This window comes from Puma concolor, chromosome E1, assembly GCF_028749965.1.
Source record: "Puma concolor isolate L17-30 chromosome E1, mPumCon1.1.hap2, whole genome shotgun sequence".
NCBI classification, from domain to species: domain Eukaryota; kingdom Metazoa; phylum Chordata; class Mammalia; order Carnivora; family Felidae; genus Puma; species Puma concolor.
The window spans coordinates 45,761,602-45,782,759 of record NC_141680.1 but is presented as its reverse complement, the minus strand read 5'-3'; the positions used below and the strand labels follow the sequence as shown (position 1 = coordinate 45,782,759).

General features: G+C 37.0%; 2 protein-coding genes across 2 annotated transcripts in view; both read right to left on the bottom strand.

Annotated features, from left to right (window-relative positions):
- LOC147574432 (uncharacterized) overlaps nucleotides 1–21,158 on the bottom strand; it is a 299,824-nt gene that overhangs the window by 129,634 nt on the left and 149,032 nt on the right. The gene's annotated exons all lie outside the window — the stretch shown is intronic.
- The window catches only part of LOC147574438 (EF-hand calcium-binding domain-containing protein 13-like), a 153,028-nt gene that overhangs the window by 110,653 nt on the left and 21,217 nt on the right, over nucleotides 1–21,158 (bottom strand). Inside the window, 6 exon segments of the mRNA XM_086686450.1 lie at nucleotides 2,559–2,702; nucleotides 7,953–7,977; nucleotides 7,979–8,028; nucleotides 16,512–16,655; nucleotides 19,217–19,299; nucleotides 20,093–20,223. Of these exon segments, the coding sequence (XP_086542576.1) occupies nucleotides 2,559–2,702; nucleotides 7,953–7,977; nucleotides 7,979–8,028; nucleotides 16,512–16,655; nucleotides 19,217–19,299; nucleotides 20,093–20,223 (577 nt within the window).

The window sequence follows — 21,158 nt, the reverse complement described above, 5'->3', positions numbered from 1 at the left end:
ATTTTGGCTCAGGTCGTGATCTCGTGGTTTGTGAGTTCGAGCCCCGCATTGGGCTCTGTGCTGACAGCTCAGAGCCTGGACCCTGCTTCAGATTCTGTGTCTTCCTCTCTCTCCCTGCCCCTCCCTCACTCACACTCTATTTCTCTCTCTCAAAAATAAACATTGAAAAACTTTTTAAAAAATATAAGAAATAAAAGTTGCAACTGTGATTAGTGCTGTGAGAGTGTATGAGAACTTGACCTAGTCAGAAAAGTCATGGAAGCATCCTTAAAGAATAGAGTTGAGTTTAGATCCAAAGTATAAGTAGTAATTCACTAGGAGGGGAAGAATGCTCCAGGAAAAGAAAAGACTATATGTAAAGGCTATGGCAGGAGGAAGCCTGGTATATCACTGAAACTCTAAGAAGGCACAGTAAGCAAAGCAGAATGTGGTCTGAGATGAAGCTGGAGATCTAAGGTAAAGGCCAGACATTGCAAGTCCTTGTACGTGACCTTAAAGGGCTCTTCATCCCAAGAAGTATTATTAGAGTTTATGCAAGGAGGTAACATGATCAGATGTGTGGGGTTTTTTTATTTTTTTTATTATGTTTATTTATTTTTGAGAGGGGAGGAGGGGCAGAGAGAGAGAGGGAGACAGAATCCGAAGCAGGCTCCAGGCTCCGAACTGTCAACACAGAGCCCAACATGGGGCTTGAAACCACAAGCCTGAGATCATAACTTGAGCCAAAGTCGGACACTTAACTGACTGAGCCACCCAGGCACCCCACAGATGTGTGTTTTGAAAAGATCATTCTGTCCATAGTGTTAAGGGGGATAAGACTGGGTGTGGGTGGGGGCACCTGGGTGGCTCAGTCGGTTGAGCGTCTGACTTCGGCTCAGGTCATGATCTCACAGCTCGTGAGTTCGAGCCCCCCGTTGGGCTCTGTGCTGACAGCTCAGAGCCTGGAGCCTGCTTCGGATTCTCCCTCTCTCTCTGCCCCTAACCCACTCGCATTCTGTCTCTGTCCCTCTCAAAAATAAATAAACATTAAAAAAAAAAAGACTGGATGTGGGTGGACTTGTTAGGATGAACAGTGATGGTCCTAAGGAAAAATTATGGTAACTCGGACTAAGGTAATGGTGGAAAATAGAGAGATTTAAGAGATATCTAGAAGTTTAAAATAATAGTAATTCACAACGGTTGCATGAGGAGAACAGAGAAAACAGAGTTGCCAAGGATAATTCCCAGGTTTCTGCTTCCTATTTCTTGAGACTATTCTAGTGCCAATAGGTTCTATTTAATTCCTACAACAATCTATGATATCAGCATAATTTTTCAGTTTAGCTCCCCAAGTACAAAGCCTGGAAATCCAGACCAGAATTCCATAAGCCAAAAAAAAAAAAAAAAAAAAAAAGCCACAGTGGTTTCATATGTAATTTCTGTTGCTTCTGGTAGAGCATGCCCTAAAGGCTATTTAATAATATGACTTGAGATTAAGCTTTAAAATCCCTATTTTATGGGCATCTTTATGCTCCAGAACATCCCTCCACTTATGTCTATCAACCCAGAACTCACCATAAATGACTACCTACTAAAATTCATGCAGCCTGGTTCTATCTTCACAGTACATCCCAGCCACCAAAGACCCCCTAAAAGCCACCACTGACAAATGACAAAAACCTGTGGAAGCCCATGGAAAAGGATGCCATGTCTGATAATGTTCCTGCCATATTTACACAAACTGTTCCCTCAGTCTAAAATGTCTTTCATTACCACCTTCATTACCACCTTCAACCAACTAACCCCTATTGATCCTTCAAGATTTAGCTCAGACATCACATCCTCTGATGATCTTTCCCTGGTGTTTCCAGTATACATTTGCAGCCTAACTACATTCTATAACAGTATTTGCTATACAACATTATCATTTTCATTTTATTTGACTCTTTCCACACTAGAATGGGAACTCCTTTGGAAAAAGAAATGTGTTCTATTCATCTCTGTATCACCTTGCATAGTTCCAAGCACAGTAGATATTAAATGACTATCTGACTCATTAAATACATGGATAATCAATGAATCAATCGTTTATCAATCCATTATTATCAGACACCCCCTGGTGACATATAAACATATAATACAAAACATCTGCTAAATATCTCCATAATGTTTTTTTAAAAATCTACATTTTGCAAAGAGTAACTGAATAGCATGAGAAGATTGTGTAATCAAAGCTATCTAATAAAGTTAAAAATTCAAGAAATTTAGGTCTCCTAATTTGTGAAGCCAATGCCCTTGACATTAAAGAAACCATCTCTCCACAAACAAGAAATGGAAAAGAGAGGAACGTTTGAAAAGAAAATAAATACATTTTTTTCTTACATTTTTATCAAACATACCAAAATCTAATAATTTTAGAAATTTCTCATTTAATTTTTCTAGACTATCTCTTACCACAGACACCAGTAAGCAATGTTGATAGGTGGCAAGAGGTAAGAATCAAGAAGGAGAGATGAAGGATGAATCAGAACACTGATATCCAAGAAAGATATATTTACATAGTAATTCAAATAACTCACTGTCTATACTAGCATGTTTTATCACTTCCTGAAAAGTTTCAGGAATTACAGGAATATCCATGCTATCCAAAACAGCAGCCAGTTCATCAGTCGCAACTCGACCACTTTTTATCCTACAGAAAATCTTCAAGGCATTCTGGAATGCTGCAAAAATATAATAAACAAAGAAGTTATTTTATCATGAGAATCAACAGCTTTTCTTGGAGGGGCTGATTTTGTGTCAATAGCCTACCAGGGTACAATACCTTTCCATAGGCATAGGGTTTTCTAAAAATGTACCTGCAAGTAGGCATTTGCCCAATTCTGACCACATTCCTAATATAAAATGTAATTTTTGCTATTATCACTACTGATATAATATTAGCAAAGATAGGTGCTATTTATTGAATGCTATTTATATGCCAAACATTGTGCTAAAAGCTCTGGATTATCTCATTATACTATATTCACCGCTTAGTTAAGCCTTGTAACTAAAATAATTTCATATCTATCAGTGGTATAATCTATAATAGCAAGGCAGCTTAATCTAAAATTTGAGGGCATCATTAATTGTTTTAAAATGTAATTTAGAAAAAATAGTGTAAAAGAAAGAACAGAACAGATGCAAAATTTCTCTTCAGATTTTTTTATATTACAAAGAGTTTAGCAATGGTTTAACCACTATTTAAAGGTCTTCTATTTCTCCATAGAAACTTCATTTTCTTATGCTAACAGTCCTTAACATCAAAAATGAATTGGAAAGATTTGCAACAATATGGATAGAACAAGTGTATTGTGTAAGTGAAATAAGTCAGTTAGAAGAAGACAAATAGGTTTTCACTCATATATGGAATTTAAAAAACACAACAGATGAACATAGGGGAAGGAAAGGAAAAATAAGATAAAAACAATAAGAGACTCTTAAATACAGAGAACAAACTGAGGGTTGCTGGAGGGGAGGTGGGTAGGGGGATGGGCTAAATGGGGGAGGGGTATTAAGGAGGGCACTTGTTGGGATGAGCACTGGGTATTCTATGTAAGTGATGAATCAGTGGGTTCTACTCCTGAAACCAATACTACACTGTATGTTAACTAATTTGACTTTAAATAAATAATTTTTTTTTATTTTTTATTTTTTTATTTTTTTTTTCAACGTTTATTTATTTTTGGGACAGAGGGAGACAGAGCATGAACGGGGGAGGGGCAGAGAGAGAGGGAGACACAGAATCGGAAACAGGCTCCAGGCTCTGAGCCATCAGCCCAGAGCCTGACGCGGGGCTCCAACTCACGGACCACGAGATCGTGACCTGGCTGAAGTCGGACGCTTAACCGACTGCGCCACCCAGGCGCCCCTAAATAAATGATTTTTTTAAAATGAATTGGAAAGAACACAGCTAAATGAAAATATTCATATTAATGAGAGAATTTTCCCTAAACAGATGTCCTCCTTAAAATCTAAACAGATTGATACCTGCGTCCTAATGCTAAATTTAAGTGATCCTCAGACTACCGCACCCCTTAATTTGATAAGGAAACACAATTCCCATAATCCACTTCAGAGAGCAAATCACTTTTTGTCAGACTACATTTTCTCGGAATTCAGGATATAACGAGCCTACTGATCCACAAGTTCTTAGATTTGCACAGTCATGGAGGAAGAACTGGGCATTATTCACTCATCCAACCAACCAGTTGTTATTGACCAGGCGAGCAAAAGTAGCAGAGGAAGGACCTCTGAGAATCCTCTCCTCCATAAAAGCTGTGAGAACATGGACGCAAACTGTCAGAATCAACTTTTTTCAAAACTCTGGCTATAAATCAAAGGCTTAGAGTCATCCAAAGAGTGTTTTCTTTCAGAAAAACGGCTGAACCTCAGTAATCGTGAGCTTTGTGGCATTTTAGCTTGCCATTATTCCCATCTTACCATCCCAGCTTCCCAGGAGCCTTGAAAACTAAGAGCCTACCCTCATGATGAAAAACAGCAGCCTGACAGCCAATGGAGAAGAATGAGTTTGGAACTTCTTCAAAGCCCCATTCTCTAAGAACTCTCATTATTAGACCTGCCTTGTGGCTCCCTGGAAGACCCTACTTGCCAAGCTGCCTTATTTGACGGGACTCAAAGCTTGCCCAAGGCAAAGAGCCTTTTCCCTGGAAGTACTCCTCAAACACAATCAGAGGCAATTAGTTAACATTATAACTGTCTGAAGTGGTGGGTAATAGTTGGAGCAAGCACTGGATGTTACATGTAAATGATGAAGCACTAAATTCCACTCCTGAAACCAGTATTATACTATATACTAACTAATTAGTTTAAGTAAAAACTTGAGACAAATGAACCAAAACCAGTCAGATTCAGGAGCCTGGCTCTTAAATGCTATTGCTGCTCTTCCAATGACATACTAATATTTTTTAAGATTAAAAAAAAAGTTTTTTTTTTGGAGAGAGAGAAAGAACAGGGGAGAGGGGCAGAGGGAGGGAGGGACGGAGGGAGGGAGGGAGGGAGGGAGGGAGGGAGGGAGGGAGAGAGAGAGAGAGAGAGAGAGAGAGAGAATCCCAAGCAGGCTCCATGCTCAATGTGGAGCTTGACTTGGGGCTTGATCCCACAACCCTGGGATTGTGACCTGAGCCAAAATCAAGAGTTAGATACTCCACTGACTAAGCCACCCAGGGGCCCCGACACAATGATTTTTAAAAATCAAATAAACCCACAACTGTACAAAGAAGAAAGATAAAAGCAACACAAATTTCCCATCCAGGGCATGCAAAAAATGATGGATTTTGATTCATATCCTACTTGGATACCTTTCTATGTCTCTTTACGTTCATCAACGATTGTGAACATTTCACTCAATTAAGACAGTACATATAGTATACTGCCTTTTCACTAAAAATATGCCATGGACCTATTTACAAGTCAATAAATGTAGATTCATGCCATTAAAAAAAAAAAAAAACAATTGGGGCAAATAATAGGCTAGCAAACAAGCTTAAAAGGAAAATCTGGGAAATGAGATGTCTTTGAAAAGTTCCAACATATTCCTGAGCATCTAGATGGCTGCACACATAAACAGGTCTGTACCCAGGAAAACCAGAGTAGGTTCTGAACTCTCAGGTCTGGCTTACGTTGAGGATATACACACGCAGAAAATGAAGGCTAAGGAAGAGTTGAAAACTATCTGTTTGAGTGTTGAAGGCATGCCCCAATGCACACATAGGGTCCCTCTGGTTCTCCTCTACCTAATAATTGGCAACTAATTTTGCCTTAAAAGGCACTTAAGGACACAAGCATACATGTATAAACTATAATGTGAAAATAAATATGTATGAAATATAAGAAAAGATATTCATTGTGAAAGTGTCTATACTAGGAAGATAATTAGAATCAATAAAGGATTAAATAAATTATAGTATATCTACATTTTTCAGACACCATGCAGCTATTAAAAAATAAAAGGATCGAGCACTTCGGTGGCTCAGTTGGTTAAGCACCCGACCCCTTATTTTGGCTCAGGTCATGACCTCATGGATGCTAAGATCAAGCCCCACATCAGGCTCTGCACTGACAGCATGGAGCCTGCTTGGGATTCTGTCTCCCTTACTTTCTGCCCTTCCCTCACTTGCTCTGTATCTCTCTCTCTCAAAATAAATAAAAATAAACTTAAAAACAATTTTTTTTTAAGTAAAAGGCTGACCTACACTTACTGGCACGGGGAAAATTTTCCAAGACATATTACTCAGTTAAAAAAAAAAAAAATCATGCTAGACAACAAAGTACATAGCATGATCCCTTTCTCTTAAAGTATAAGATGATCATATTTTCCCCTTTTATTTTCTTAGGGTCTCTTGATTTCTACCTGTATGCTTGATCTTTTCACTTGCCTCTATAAGACCCAGGTACTCTAGTTCTCTTCTGCCTAGTAACTGATAACTCATTTTCTCTTACAAAATATGTAATATGTAAATATTTATATACATTCATAAGTGCATATAATAAAAGATGCTAAAGTCAACATTAACTTTAAGATAGGAAGGATTAAAGAGGGTATTTTACATTTATATACTATTATATTGCTTGGATATTTTACTAAAAATAGTGTATTTGAGAATTAGGCATACTGTTTTAAGAGGAAGAAAAGAAATTTGGCACTTCTTGGTTGGTCTCAGAACACTGGACCATAAATAAAAAATAGGTCAAAATAGAAAACCAGAACTTCAAAAACAAAGGAATACATGATAGCTCAACTGGGGCTCGACAAGCAGGCCGTACTTAGGTACCCAAACACACTTACAAATCTATAGTCAAGAAAAAGCTATAAGCTGAAAACCAAGTAGACAAAGAGGAAACCCAGTGCTATAGGAGTTCATCAAAATGCCAAGTAGGAAGAAATTCAAAGAGGGAAAGCAAGCCAAGCATCACATCTATATTGCTAATTGATGCATACGGTAATGTATTAAATAACATTCACTACATTAATGAATAAACATTAAAGAGTTTTCTTGCCTCTTGCTTCTTATCCAGGTATATGAAGATTATCACATTCATATATCCTTGATTCCAAGAAAGTACAGGCTGGTTGACAGAAATATATAACCCCAAGGACAGATTATAGGAATTTGATCTTGCCTAATGGCAAAACCAAGGAACTGGTTTCTGTTTTGATTTGTTCTAACACAAAGAACTGTTAAAATTAGGTCACAAACCCTAGAGATTTCAGAATATTGGAAGCACTGTTTCTATCAGTAACAGGAATATTTCTTCCAATCACTTTCTTTGCTATTTACAGGAGTGTAAACTAAACGTTGTTAGGAGATCCATCAGTGTCTGAAACTTTTAGGGAGAAATACAAGCAGATTCCAAAGAGAGCAAAGAAAGTACTATTCACATTGGAGAAGAAAGCAGATATGAGATTTCAAAGGGAAAAAAGAAAAAAACCACATGAACAAAGAAAGGCCTGGAAACAAGAATGAAATTGGCATGTATAGACATTTGTGTCTCTAACTGGAGCACGGGGTTCTTGCCTGGAAAAGATTCTACCAAGAGGAAAGTGGCAAGAAAAATTATAAGGGGGTGAGGAGGTCAAGCATAAGGGTTTGGACCACATTCATTTCATCACAGGAAAAAGCATCTACATTTTTGGGCAGGAGAATGATATGACAAAAATCGTGTGTTAAGAAAATCTAGCCGTTGCATGCAGGAAAAAGTGGAGATTATGGATAGAAAATTAGGATACTGTGGACAGGTTTTTAGTGCCTTTTATGAAATAACTCGTGTCGAATTTTTCTCAACCTAGGCTACAGGGGAAAACACTATGTGAGAGATCTGAAAAAAACATAAATCCATATAACCATCCCACCCTAAAATCAGTGACAATCAAAATCATTCTTTTCTGCAATTTTGAAGAATCGTTTTTTTACCTGGATCCTGGGAGACCAAATAACAAAACATCATTCACAGTCTTAAGGAAATCTGAAAAATCCAGCATTCCATTAACTATAATAATGGTTCAGAAACAGAAGGAAAAAACCTGCATTAGCAAACTCATTAAGAATATAAGATAAAAATGCAAACTAAAAATGTGAGTAGAATTAACTGATAGTCTAGAGGAGCACTAACATTAAATATAGACTGTAAAAAGAAAACCTATCATAAAACATAATTACACATTTTAATTATGTAGTAAATAGTGCCCAGCAATAATCAAAATGATATAGACTAGAATTTAAGATACTGCAATATTCTTTACTCAAAGCTCTAATTTTTATACTTGTCATTAGATGCAAAAAAGTCATGCAACTTGTCAATTTTACATATATAATGGTTTTACCTGAAAAGAATAGGACTGATTTCATTGTGTTCTAGCTAAGACCCTCTATACCAGTGGTTTTAGGGGAGATTACAGATCCAGATGAGACTCTAATGAAAGCTTTGCCTCAAATCATTCCATCTCCTTCTCTCCTCTCCTCCTTTCCTCTCTCTCTCTCTCTCTCATTACACACACACACACACACACACACACACACACAAAATGCATTGAACAAATGCACAAAATATTGCACAATATTAAAGTCTTCACCCAAAAAATCCTCTCATTTATCGTGCAAAAAGTAATGCCTATTTATTAAAAGAAAGAAAGAAATCTAAATTGTACAAATGAAAATTTCAGTAAGAAATTATTGCTTGGTTTGAATGAGAAGTTGAAATTATGGAGCTTTTTTTTCTGCATGATAATGCACAGGTCATCTCTGATGAGCAACTAGAGCTGAAAATCCAGATTTACAAAGTGTGACAAAACACAGAATCAGGATTCTTCTGTCTCATTTTCTAGACAAGCATAGATCTGCGTCAAGGAACATCTGAATTTTTCAAGATTCTTCAAGTTAAATAACTCTAACGTCATTTTCCTCTTCATATAGTAAATGAGGCCAATTTGGAAAGGGTTTATCTGTGTTTGGAAGAAACTTATTATAAATTTACATTTTAAATTAATGTAATCTGAACAAAGTAACTTATAAAAGAACATTTCAGTGCTTCTGGTGGTCTGCAGGCTTCTACTGTCAGAGAAATTGACAAGGCTTAGTTGTTCTCATTGCTAAACCACAGAAACAGTTTCTGGATTGGAAAATTTGTCAAGTTGTCTACCTCGAAATTTCTTTTTCAGTGTCATAACTTGAGAGTGGTTTCTCCTTTCCTTCAAAGAAACAATGAAACATCTGTGCAAATTTCAATCAATTATTTTGATTTGTTTTCTGACTTCTATGTGACTTAGGTTTAAACAAAAACCTTATAGATAAAACATCAAGAGCACAATCCATACAAGAAATAGTTGTAGACTAGACTTCTTCAGAAGTATGAACTTAAGTTGAAAGATATTCTTCAAAAATTGGGGTGCCTGGGTGGCTCAGCTGGTTAAATTCCGACTCTTGATTTGGGCTCAGGTCATGATCTCACAGTTGGTGAGTTCAAGCCCCGCATAGGGCTCTGTGCTGACAGGGCAGAGCCTGCTTGGGATTCTCTCTTTCCTCTCTGTTCCTCCCTTGCCTGTGCTCTCTCTCACATATCCAGTAAAGGACTCGTATTCAGAATATATACATTCAAAACGCAATAGTAGGAACACAAACACATTTTCAATGGGCATAAGATATACAGGTAGCAAAAAAGCACATGAAGATATATTCAAAATCATTTGATCATTCAGGAAATGCAAATTAAAACCACAATGAGAAAACACCATACATCTATTAGAATGACAATTTTTAAAGGCTCACCAATTCCAGGATTGACAAGGATGAGGAGCATCTGAAACTGTCATAAATTGTTCATAACAATGTAAAATAATTCAGCTGCTTTGCAAGCACAGTTTAGCAGTTTCTAAAAAATTCAAATATACCTACCATATGACCCAGTTATCCTACCATCAGGTATTTACCCAAGATAAATGAAAGTATATGACTACACAAAGACACATAAATGAATGTTTACACCAGCTTTATTTGTAATAGCCAAAAACCAGAAACAATCCAAACATCATCAATTAAGGAATGGATGAACAAATCATGGTACATCCATAAGAGAGAACGCTGCTTAGCAATAAAAAGAAATAAACCTGATATGTACCAAAGCATAGATGAATCTCAGTATAATTACGCTGAGTGAAAGAAATCAAACTAAAAAAAATGAGTACTTACTGCATGATATCATTTATATAAAGTTCTAGAAAATACAAACAATCTGTAGTGACAGAAGCAGGTTAGTGTTTGCTTGGGAAGTAGTGAGGGGGGGTTGTGGAAAGAGAATGGGGGCTTACCAAGGGGTATAATGGGATTGAGTTTTCACAAGTATATACATATGTAGAAATTTTCAAATTGTAGACTTTAAATATGTCAAGTATATACCTCAATAAAACTATAAAATACGCAGATAATTTAAAATCCATTGAAATAGCCAATTCCAAAAACAGTACGGAGGTTTTGTCTAAAAATTAAAAACAGAACTATCATATCATCCAGCAAGCTCACTTTTGGATAGATACCCAAAGGAAATAAAAGCACTATCTCAAAGAGCTATGTGCACTTCAAACATTGCAGCATTATGCCCAATAGCCAAGAAATGGAAACAGCCTAAATGCTCACCAACAGATGAATAAAGAAAATGTAACCTCTATGTATATGACATATTCTGGAGGGTGGAGGGAATGGGCAGATGTTTGTCAAAGGATACAAACTTTAGGTATAAGATGAACAAGTTCTGGGAATCTGATGTACAGCATGGTGACTATAGTTAATAATACTATATTGTATCTTTGAAATTTGCTGAGAGAGTATATCCTAAGAGAGTAGTGTTCTCATCACACACAAAAAAGGTAACTATGTGAGGTGATGGAGATGTTATTTACTTGATAGCTGGTAATCATTTCACAATGTATATGTATATCAAATCATTACGTTGTACACTTTAAATATATGCAATTTGTATTTGTCAATTATATCTCATTAAAGCTGGACAAGATAACATGACTTGACATAAACCATGTTCCTATAGGTATATGCATATCCTATGACCCAGCTTCTTCATTTCTAGAAATCTATCCTATAAAAATATTTACACAAATGTGCAAGAATTGATGAACAAGGATGCTCTTTATAGCATTATTTGTAATAGCAAAAATTTTAGAGGTAACTTCACCACTAATCAATATGAGACCAATTAAAAGGTATATAACAAATATCCAGGAAGACTACCTACCAAATTATTAACAGTGTGTACTATGAAGAATTGTAGTGAAAGATTGAGGTGAAGAGATAATTTCCATTTTGTAATTTGTAAACTTCTTTAAGCTAAAAATACTAACTTAAAACAAAAAAAACCTTTATATTCAGTTATTAAACTTTTTCTTGTATTTGCAATTTTTACCAAGATATTCAATATAGGTCTACACTTTTTTCAATGTAAAAATTAAGGAATACAAATTTAAACTAACATATGTTATCTAAAATTGTTTGTATGGACACTAATAATGAAGCAGCAGAAAGAGAAATTAAGAAAACAATCCCATGTACAATGGCACCAAAAAGAATAAAATACCAAGAATAAACTTAAGCAAGGAGGTGAAAGATCTGTACTCAGAAAACTATAAAGCATTGATGAAAGAATGTGAAGATAACACAAACAAATGGAAAGACATTCCGGGCTCACGAATTAGAAGAATATTGTTAAAATATCCATACTACCCAAAGCAATCTACAAATGTAATGCAATCCCTATCAAAATACCAACAGCATTTCACAGAACTAGAACTAACAATCCTAAAATCTGTATGGAAACAGAAATGACTCCAAATAGCCAAAACAACCTTCAAAAATAAAAAGAAAGCTGGAGGTATCATAATTCCAGATTTCGAGTTATATTACAAAGCAGTAGTAATCAAAACAGTGTGGTACTGGCACAAAAATAGACACATAGGTCAATGGAACAGAATAGAAAACACAGAAGTAAACATACAGTTAAATGGCCAATTAATCTTCAACAAAGGAGACAAGAATATGCATTTGGAAAAGAGAGTCCCTTCAACAAACGGTGTTGGGAAAACTGGACAGCAACATGCAACAGAATGAAACTGGACCACTTTCTTACACTATACACAAAAGTTCAAAATGGATTAAGAATTTAAATGTTAGACCTAAAACCATAAAAATCCTAACAGAGAGCAGAGGCAGTAATTTCTCTGACATCAGCTATAGCAACATCTTTTTAGATACATCTCCTGAGGCAAGGGAAACAAAAGTAAAAATAAACTACTGGGATTACCACAGAATAAAAAGCTTTGGTACAGCAAAGGAAACAAGCAATAAAACTAAACAATAACCTACTGAATGGGGTAAGATGTTTGCAAATGACATACCCAATAAAGGGTTAGTATCCAAAATATATAAAGAACTTATATAATTCAACACCAGAAAAACAAATAATCCATTTTAAATGGGCAGAAGACAGGAACAGACATTTCTTCAAAGAAGACCTACATATGGCCAACAGACACATGAAAAGGTGTTCAACATCACTCATCATCAGGGAAATGCAAATCAAAACCACAATGAGATATCACCTCACACCTATCAAAATGGCTAAATTTAAAAACACAAGGAAAAACAAGTGTTGGCAATGATGTAGAAAAAAAAAAGGAACCCTTGTGCATTGTTGGTGGGAATGCAAACTGGTGTAGCCACTGTGGAATACAGTATGGAGATTCCTCAAAAAATTAAAACTACCATATGATCCAGTAATTGTACCTCTGGGAATTTACCCAAAGAATAAACATTAATTCATAGGTATATAGGCATCCCTAGGTTTATTGCAGCATTATTTAAAATAGCCAAATTATGGGAGCAGTCCAAATGTCCATCGACAGATGAATGAAGATGTGATACACACACACACACACACACACACACACACACACAGAGGAATATTATTCAGCCATAAAAAGAATTAGATCTTGCCATTTGCAAAAACATGGATGGAGCTAGGGAGTATAATGCTGAGTGAAATAAGCCAGTCAGAGAAACACAAATACCATATGATTTTACTCACATGTAGAATTTATGAAACAAAACAAATGAACAAAGTGGTGGGGGGCGGGGGTGGGGAACAGGACAAACCAACAAACATACTCTTAACTATAGAGAACAAACTGGGGGTTACCAGAGGGAAAGTGGATGAGGGGATGGATGAAATAGGTGAAGGGGATGAAAAGGATACTTATCTTGATGAGCACTGCGTAATATAGGGAATTGCTGAATCACTATATTGTACACCTGAAACTAATACAACACTGTATGCTAACTAACTAGAATTAAAATAAAATAAAAACAAATAAAATAAAATAAAATAGGTTGTATGGCTTTGGAGTAGACTTTTATCTTTCTGTCCCTCAGTTTCCCCAACTGTAAATCCAGGTAACTGGAAGAAACTACATCTGAAGTCTTGAAATCTAAAGTTCTAAAGATTTATAATAACAGTATTACTTAAAAGCCTTAAAATGTTCACATCCTTTGACCTAGCAATTTCAATTTTAGTGACCTATCTTTTGTCTGATGAGATAAAGAGAAAAAACCCTGCTTATAACAGCAAAAATATTAGAAATAACATATTTATTTAGATTATTTGTTATATAGCTTATTTTTCAAAACAATTTGTTTTTGTGCTTTGACCTGTTCCACAGAATAATTCACAGCTGCCAAAAGCCAAGCTCTCCAACCAGCCTGATGGCAGGGCCCGGGTGATGGATGGATCGGGACTGCATGGTGGCCCACCGACAGTGAAGCTTCTTGTACCCCTGCTTTTATGTAATTTGGCCTTAGCATTGGTCAGGGCAGCCCCCCTACCAATGAAAGTATACTGGGGATTTGTCGGTTGGGGAATTGCCCATGACAGGCCCCCTGGGAAAAGGACCACGGGGGAAAGAAAGAAGATTCCGCAGGGAAATTATGCGGGCCTACATCCAGCCCTTGCCACCCCCTGTAAAGACTCCTCTACCTAAAGGAAGGATAGCCCCATATATTTCCCAGCCAGGGAGGGGGACAAATGGATTTGAAATCCCCACCCTGGCAACAAAGGAATGTATCTATGGATACAAATTACTCCAACCCCTAGGCCCACTTGGCCCCCAGGAGGCATTCCAGATGATAACTGGACCTGGTGGGTTACGGTACAGAAGGGTTCATTAGTTCCTAGGTATACATTGTCTCCCTGGGAGCGCAGAAGGCGTGGGTTCCCAGGGCCCTCTTGGCTCCCTCCCGGCACCCCAGACCAAAGCGAATAACTTTTGTTCCTTATACGCAAATGGTTCAAAGAAACAATTAAGAAGTCATGTCCCTGTAAATGTTCCACTTGAGGTGTTGAGAGATAGATGACCTTTCATGAAAATAGCAAAGCAAACGCTTTATAGACTATAAATAAACGTAGATACATAATGAAAATAATATGAAGAAATTAATCAATTTCTTGTAACGTTACAAGAAAATAACCATGTTGTCCCTTAATGGGTGATTACACAAAGGAACATTTTTAGAAATAGGTAAAGCCAAGAAACATAGATGACGCACGCTACAAGGAAATTGCTAACAAATATAATGCCACGTTTGCCGCAATAAAGCGGCCAGTCTAACACACTGTTGTTGTCCGTGTCCATTTGTTATTTTCGCCGACGCCGTGCATCCTTCGGGAACCCCTGGACCTGCTGGGGCTGGACCCCGGCGCACAGCCATTTAAAAAGGCAGTGTTGGGGTGCCTGGGTGGCTCAGTCGGTTAAGCGTCCAACCTCGGCTCAGGTCATGATCTCCCGGTTTGTGAGTTCGAGCCCCACGCCGGGCTCTGTGCTGACAGCTCAGAGCCTGGAGCCTGCTTCTGCTTCTGTGTCTCCCACTCTCTCTGCCCCTCCCCCACTCATGCTCTGTCTCTCTCTCTCTCTCTCAAAAATGAATAAATGTTAAAAAAAAAAATTAAATATTTAAAAAGGCAGTGTGGATCTATATTTATTTACATGGAAGGTTGCCTAACATATAAAGTTAATAGAAAAAGGTAACAAAATTGTATGCATGTGAGTCAACATATATATTTTCCAATTATGTGTTTATGCGTATGTATATACCACAGTTACACACACACACGCACACACATGCTTAGAAAAATCCTAGAAAAATATATGTAAAAATACCAAAGTTCAGCTCTGGGTAGTGGGATTACACATAAGTTTTATTTTCTCCTTTCTATTCTCCTATGCTTTCAGAGAATAAAGTTATTTCCACTTTGAATAATTATTTTAATAATAAATCCCCAAAAAATTATATGTCAAGAGAATTAACATATGGGTAAATAAACATGTCAGAAAAAATAGAGTTGCTTTTTAGTCTTTCTAAAAGTTAGATTTATATTTATTATTTTATTTTTATACCCTCTGAAAGTTGTGTACAGTAGGCACTCAAAAAATGTTGGGGTGACTCGGATAGATAGACGAATGACACCATTGCAACTTGTCAATTCCTGTTAGGTTGCTAAGTAACATTCTATTGGTGGTCCATTTGACTCCTAGTATTCTCCATCTACAAATTTTTTATAATAACCAATCCACATCTTTTATTTGAGTAGCTTGATGCTTTTAACCTCAGAGTATTACTGTGCCATTGTGTGTATTAAGTTTATTTTATTTCTGACCAATCCTTCAACTTACCTATACCATTTTTATTCTAAACTTATCTCTCCTCCTTAATAAGCTTGGAATGATCTGTAAATGTAATCAGTTCTCTATTATTTACCTCTTTGATTAAAGTATTGGACACTGACAACAAAAGAACAATTACTTTTCCAGATGTTTTAAAATAAAATTATTAGGATTTTGATTTGCATTTTTTTGACTACTGAGGATGGAAAATATTTTTATATGATTATTGGCTACATATATTTTCTTGTATGTGATATTCTTATCCGTGAGTCTTACTCACTTTTCCATTCCATTGTTTGTTACTAATTTCTATGAGTTCTTTACACATTCTGAAAACTAATCCTTTGTCACTTCTGTGAATTGCAAATATTTCCAAGTTCATAACTTGTCTTTTTACTTTAAAGTGTCTTTTGATAAATAAAAGTTCTTAATTTTAACATAGTTAAATATATTAATCTGGTCTTTTATACTCAAACACTTTGCCTTAAGAAATCTTCCCTATCGTATGCAAGTAGCAAAAATTAAAAGTCTAAAAATATCAGATGTTGATGAAAGTATGTCATAATCAAATCTGGTAATCAATCAATCCAATTATACTGGAGGCCCAATTTTTTAATATTATCGTAAAGGTGCAAAAAACGTTTTTAGGACATATTATAAAGCTTAGCTTTCCTATGATTTGTAATTAATCTGACCAACATATAACTTACATCCATGTTTGCAAACCTTAAACTAATAATGAAAACACAAAACTTACCATCAATAGCAACAGTCTTTAGTGCCTTTTGCATTTCCGAAGCACTTATAAAAATCTTCAAGGTGTGATGGATCGTTGGCAGATCATTCACATAAATTTTACCACTTTGAATTTTGCTAAAACTTTTACAGGCCTTCTGAAGTGCTAAATACACACGACAAAACGGTTAATTAATTCAAACGAATAATTATCGTCATCCCCGCTACACTCTCTCCCAATGAAAAAACAATGATCAGTAAAGGAAGAAAGAGGAGCAAGTCTTTGTGTTCTAATTCTTTGCTTTAAAATCAATCTCAAGGGGCGCCTGGGTGGCGCAGTCGGTTAAGCGTCCGACTTCAGCCAGGTCACGATCTCGCGGTCCGGGAGTTCGAGCCCCGCGTCAGGCTCTGGGCTGATGGCTCGGAGCCTGGAGCCTGTTTCCGATTCTGTGTCTCCCTCTCTCTCTGCCCCTCCCCCATTCATGCTCTGTCTCTCTCTGTCCCAAAAATAAATAAACGTTGAGAAAAAAAATTTTTTAAATCAATCTCATGATTTATTTAGGTATGTCTAGAGTAAATGACCTCCAAGTCTACAGGTTTCCTAAACAACTCTCAGAAACTGAGAAAAGTCATGCAAAGCTCACATAGCAAAGGCAGTCACAATTTTCCCTGGGAATGTTTAAATCCTTCTTCCATGCTCCCATTATCACTCGGTACATATCTCAGACAAAGCCATTGGTATTGTGATTGCTTGCATGTCAATATCCCTCACTCAACTATCAGGCTCTAGGGGGCAAGGTTTTTCATTCTTCAAGTGCCAGTGTCTACTTCAGAACAGATCCTCAAAAAATGTCTGTTGAATTAAACTGAATTTAGTTCAGTGGGTACTACCCTTAGTTTTCAGAAAAAGAGGTGCTAGATGACAGTGCTAAATACCAGAGAAAGACTAACATATTGGTAACAATGTTTTTGTTTTTGTTTTTAATGTTTATCTATTCTTGAGAGAGAGAGAAAAACAGAGTGCAAGCTGGGGAGGGGCAGAGAGAGAGCTGGAGACAGAGAATCTGAAGCAGGCTCCAGGCTCTGAGCTGTCAGTACAACCTATGTGAGGCTCGAACCCATGAACTGCAAAATCATGACCTGGGCCGAAGTTGGACGCTTAGCCGACTGAGCCACCCAGGCGCCCCACGATGGCTTTAATAACAGGAGTTTTAGTAGAGTATTAGGGGTGGAAACCAGGTTTCAGTGAAATGGGAAGTAAATAAATAATTAAGGAAACCAACTCTTTCAAGAAGCTTCTTTGGGGGCGCCTGGGTGGCGCAGTCGGTTAAGCGTCCGACTTCAGCCAGGTCACGATCTCGCGGTCCGTGAGTTCGAGCCCGGCGTCGGGCTCTGGGCTGATGGCTCAGAGCCTGGAGCCTGTTTCCGATTCTGTGTCTCCCTCTCTCTCTGCCCCTCCCCCGTTCATGCTCTGTCTCTCTCTGTCCCAAAAATAAATAAACGTTGAAAAAAAAAAATTAAAAAAAAAAAAAGAAGCTTCTTTGAAAAACATACAGTATAATACTGACACAGTCCCTGAGGAAGCAGAAGAAAATTCAATGGAAGAAAATTAAGAGTGAAGGGATTAGTGACATGAAAGGGAATCTTCTCCAATGAGAAAATAGGGAAGGCTATGGATGTTGTTTACAATCCTAACAGTTCTCCTCATGAGGAAAACTTTTTTTCCTTTTTTTCTGTATCTATATGAGATGATGGATATTAATTAAACTTACTGTGGTAATCATCTGACAATATATGTAAGTCAAGTCATTATGCTATACACCTTAAACTTACACAGTGCTACATCTTAATTATATCCCAATAAAACTGGAGGATAAAAGATGTCTGGGGCACGTGGGTGAGTCAGTTGATTAAGCATCCGACTGCAGCTCAGGTGATAATCTCGTGGTTCGTGAGTTCAAGCCCCACATTGGGCTGTGTGCTGACAGCTCAGAGCCTGGGGCCTGCTTACGATTCTGTGTCTCCCTCACTCTCTGCCCCTCCCCTGCTCACGTTCTGTCTGTCTCTCTCTCTCTCTCTCAAACATAAATAAACATTAAAAATTTAAAGAAAAAGAAAAGATGCCTAACATAGGGGCACCTGGCTGGCTCAGTTAGTAGAACACGCAACTTCTGATCTCAGGGTTGTGAGTTTAAGGCCCACGTTGAGCACAGAGATTACTTATGAAAAAAAAAAAAAATAAAAAGATGCCTAATATGATGATCAGAAAGGAAAAATGTGCTAAATGACTCCATAAATATAAAGAAGAGGCCCAAGATACGGGAGAGTTCAGTGTCAAGAAGCGAAGGGGGAAAAAAAAGAAGCGAAGGGTACTATGTACCAAGAACTAAATCCTAGTAAAATCAGTGACTCTAGTGCTTACTAATATATTCGTTGGATGTAATAGTCAGACTTTTTTCCCGAAATATTTTAACTAAAATAAGCACATATGTTACATTTTGCCTATCAATATGACAGAAGATATTTCTAAAAAAAGATATTTATGAATACTTATTTTACCTAGTTTGCTCATGCTTACTCACAGACTACAGCATTTGTCACATCATGTAATATTAGTTGATACCATATGCCATTAGGAGTAAAGAAAGCGACACTAATCACGGAAACAATTTCTAAAATGTACACAATCAGGGAATTTATTCACGAAGTTCTAGAATCCATTATTACCGCTTAATTCTTGTGAGTGTCAGTGTCCTTGAGGTACTTCATTACATGATGTCTTGCAGAGGCTAGAAAGCATTTCCCTTTCCCTGTCAAAGAAACAGCCACATTAGAAAGCAGCACAAAAACGAAACAAAACAAAACACCACACACACAAAGTATTTATGCCATTTTTCCATTAAAATACTAGCAAGCCTATCAACAGTTTGAGATTCTCCAGTCTCTTACTCCATAAAAACCTTTATTGAAAGACCATCCAAGTGACAGTGAATTATATACTCTTCATCCCAGAATTCCCACCTTGCTTCTTTTAGACATCTCTCTATGGAGCAGAATTTACCCTGGTCAGTAAGTAGTGCCCATGATTCACTATCCTTTGGCTGTCGTCCAATTTTTGCTACTCTTAATTCAAGTCACAGCAAATTTTATAGAAAGTTATTATAGTAAGGAAAAACAAGAGTATCTTTAAATAGCAAAGAATCCCAGATGCCACAACCTGTCAGTAAAAATTTTTTGAAAAGATGACTTATCTAATCCCCTAACACGTAAATAACTCAAATCATAGAATGTTAGTGTTAGAAGGAATCTCAAGGGTCCGTCTAGTACAAGATTCTTGTACAGATGTGGAGACTGAGGCCCAGAGATAGAAAGTGAATTGTACAAGAGCCTAAGCTAGCAAGGGAGGTCGATAAGGACTCAACGTTAAGTTTGTGAATTCCACATACAGTGATCTTAGTTAGCTCTACGCCACCCTCCCTAGAGCATAGTCTTAGTTTGCACAAACTATTTTGCATACTTTATGTGGAAATGATAGATGATTCTGGAAAGAAAAACCCAAATCTTAATGCAACATTTAAGGGAAAAAAACAATGATTTAAATACCGAATAACTGAGGAAGATGTACAAAGGGGTGATAAAGCCTTGTGAACACTGTACTGATTCGGAAACTTGAGTGAAGACCTTTCTTTCTTAGTCATCTTCTCCTTCAACAGCTTCACTGAGGAAGAGGCAATCTAGAGCCAAATGCAGGAATGTGGGTGCCTGAGATCACACTGGTAAGCCAGCATTACTGGAAAATAAACCTCTTAAAAAGACAGCTAATCATATCTGGGTTCCTCACTGATGTAAAATTGCTTTTTGTAATGGAATTAGAGTTTACATACACTAAAATTTTAAATAAACTATGGAATTTTTTTTGCAGAGTCATGTCTTTCTAAGTATGCAACTAAATCATCTAATTAATGTCGTGTCAATTTAAAATAGTGGATTTCACAAAGCAGGACAAATCTATGGTATAGTGAAGAGAAGACCACCAGATTCTAGGCTACATATATGGGCTTTGACTATATGAGCAAAATAATGTGGAGAATCAACACAGTTCTTCAAATAACACAGGTACTCATGCTTTAAATCATCCTCATGATTGAGAAAATTATCCACTTAACATGTATGCATAAGCATGATTCAAAAGTGGCAAGTAGCTGGGTAGACAGAAAAGCATCACTTTAGAAAACGAGGACTGTAATAATGGGTGTCTTCAATTTTACGTGGAGTCTAGAACCTTGTTTACATGGAGTCTAGGCCCCCTTTGAAGCACAGAAGTATGCAGAGTAAAATCTGTCTTTGTCTCAGCTCCAGGCTGGAAAAAAAGAGAGAGAGAGAGAGAGAGAAGAAAGAGTACTCCTCTGGATTAGTTATGGTGATAGATCTACCCACACATGAGTACAGAACTCAGATCTACACTAAATATGTGGGGTAGGAGCACAGAAACCAAAAAAGTCATTTAAAGTTGTCCCATGTTCATCACATCTCTGAAGTGCAGTGCAGAAGAGAATTCAAATTCTCTTGGAGGAGAATACTCTAGATCCAGACTCACGTGAGATTCCCACAGATTTAGATCAACAATATATGAGAAAATAAACAAAAAGTACAAAGTACCCAAGGACAT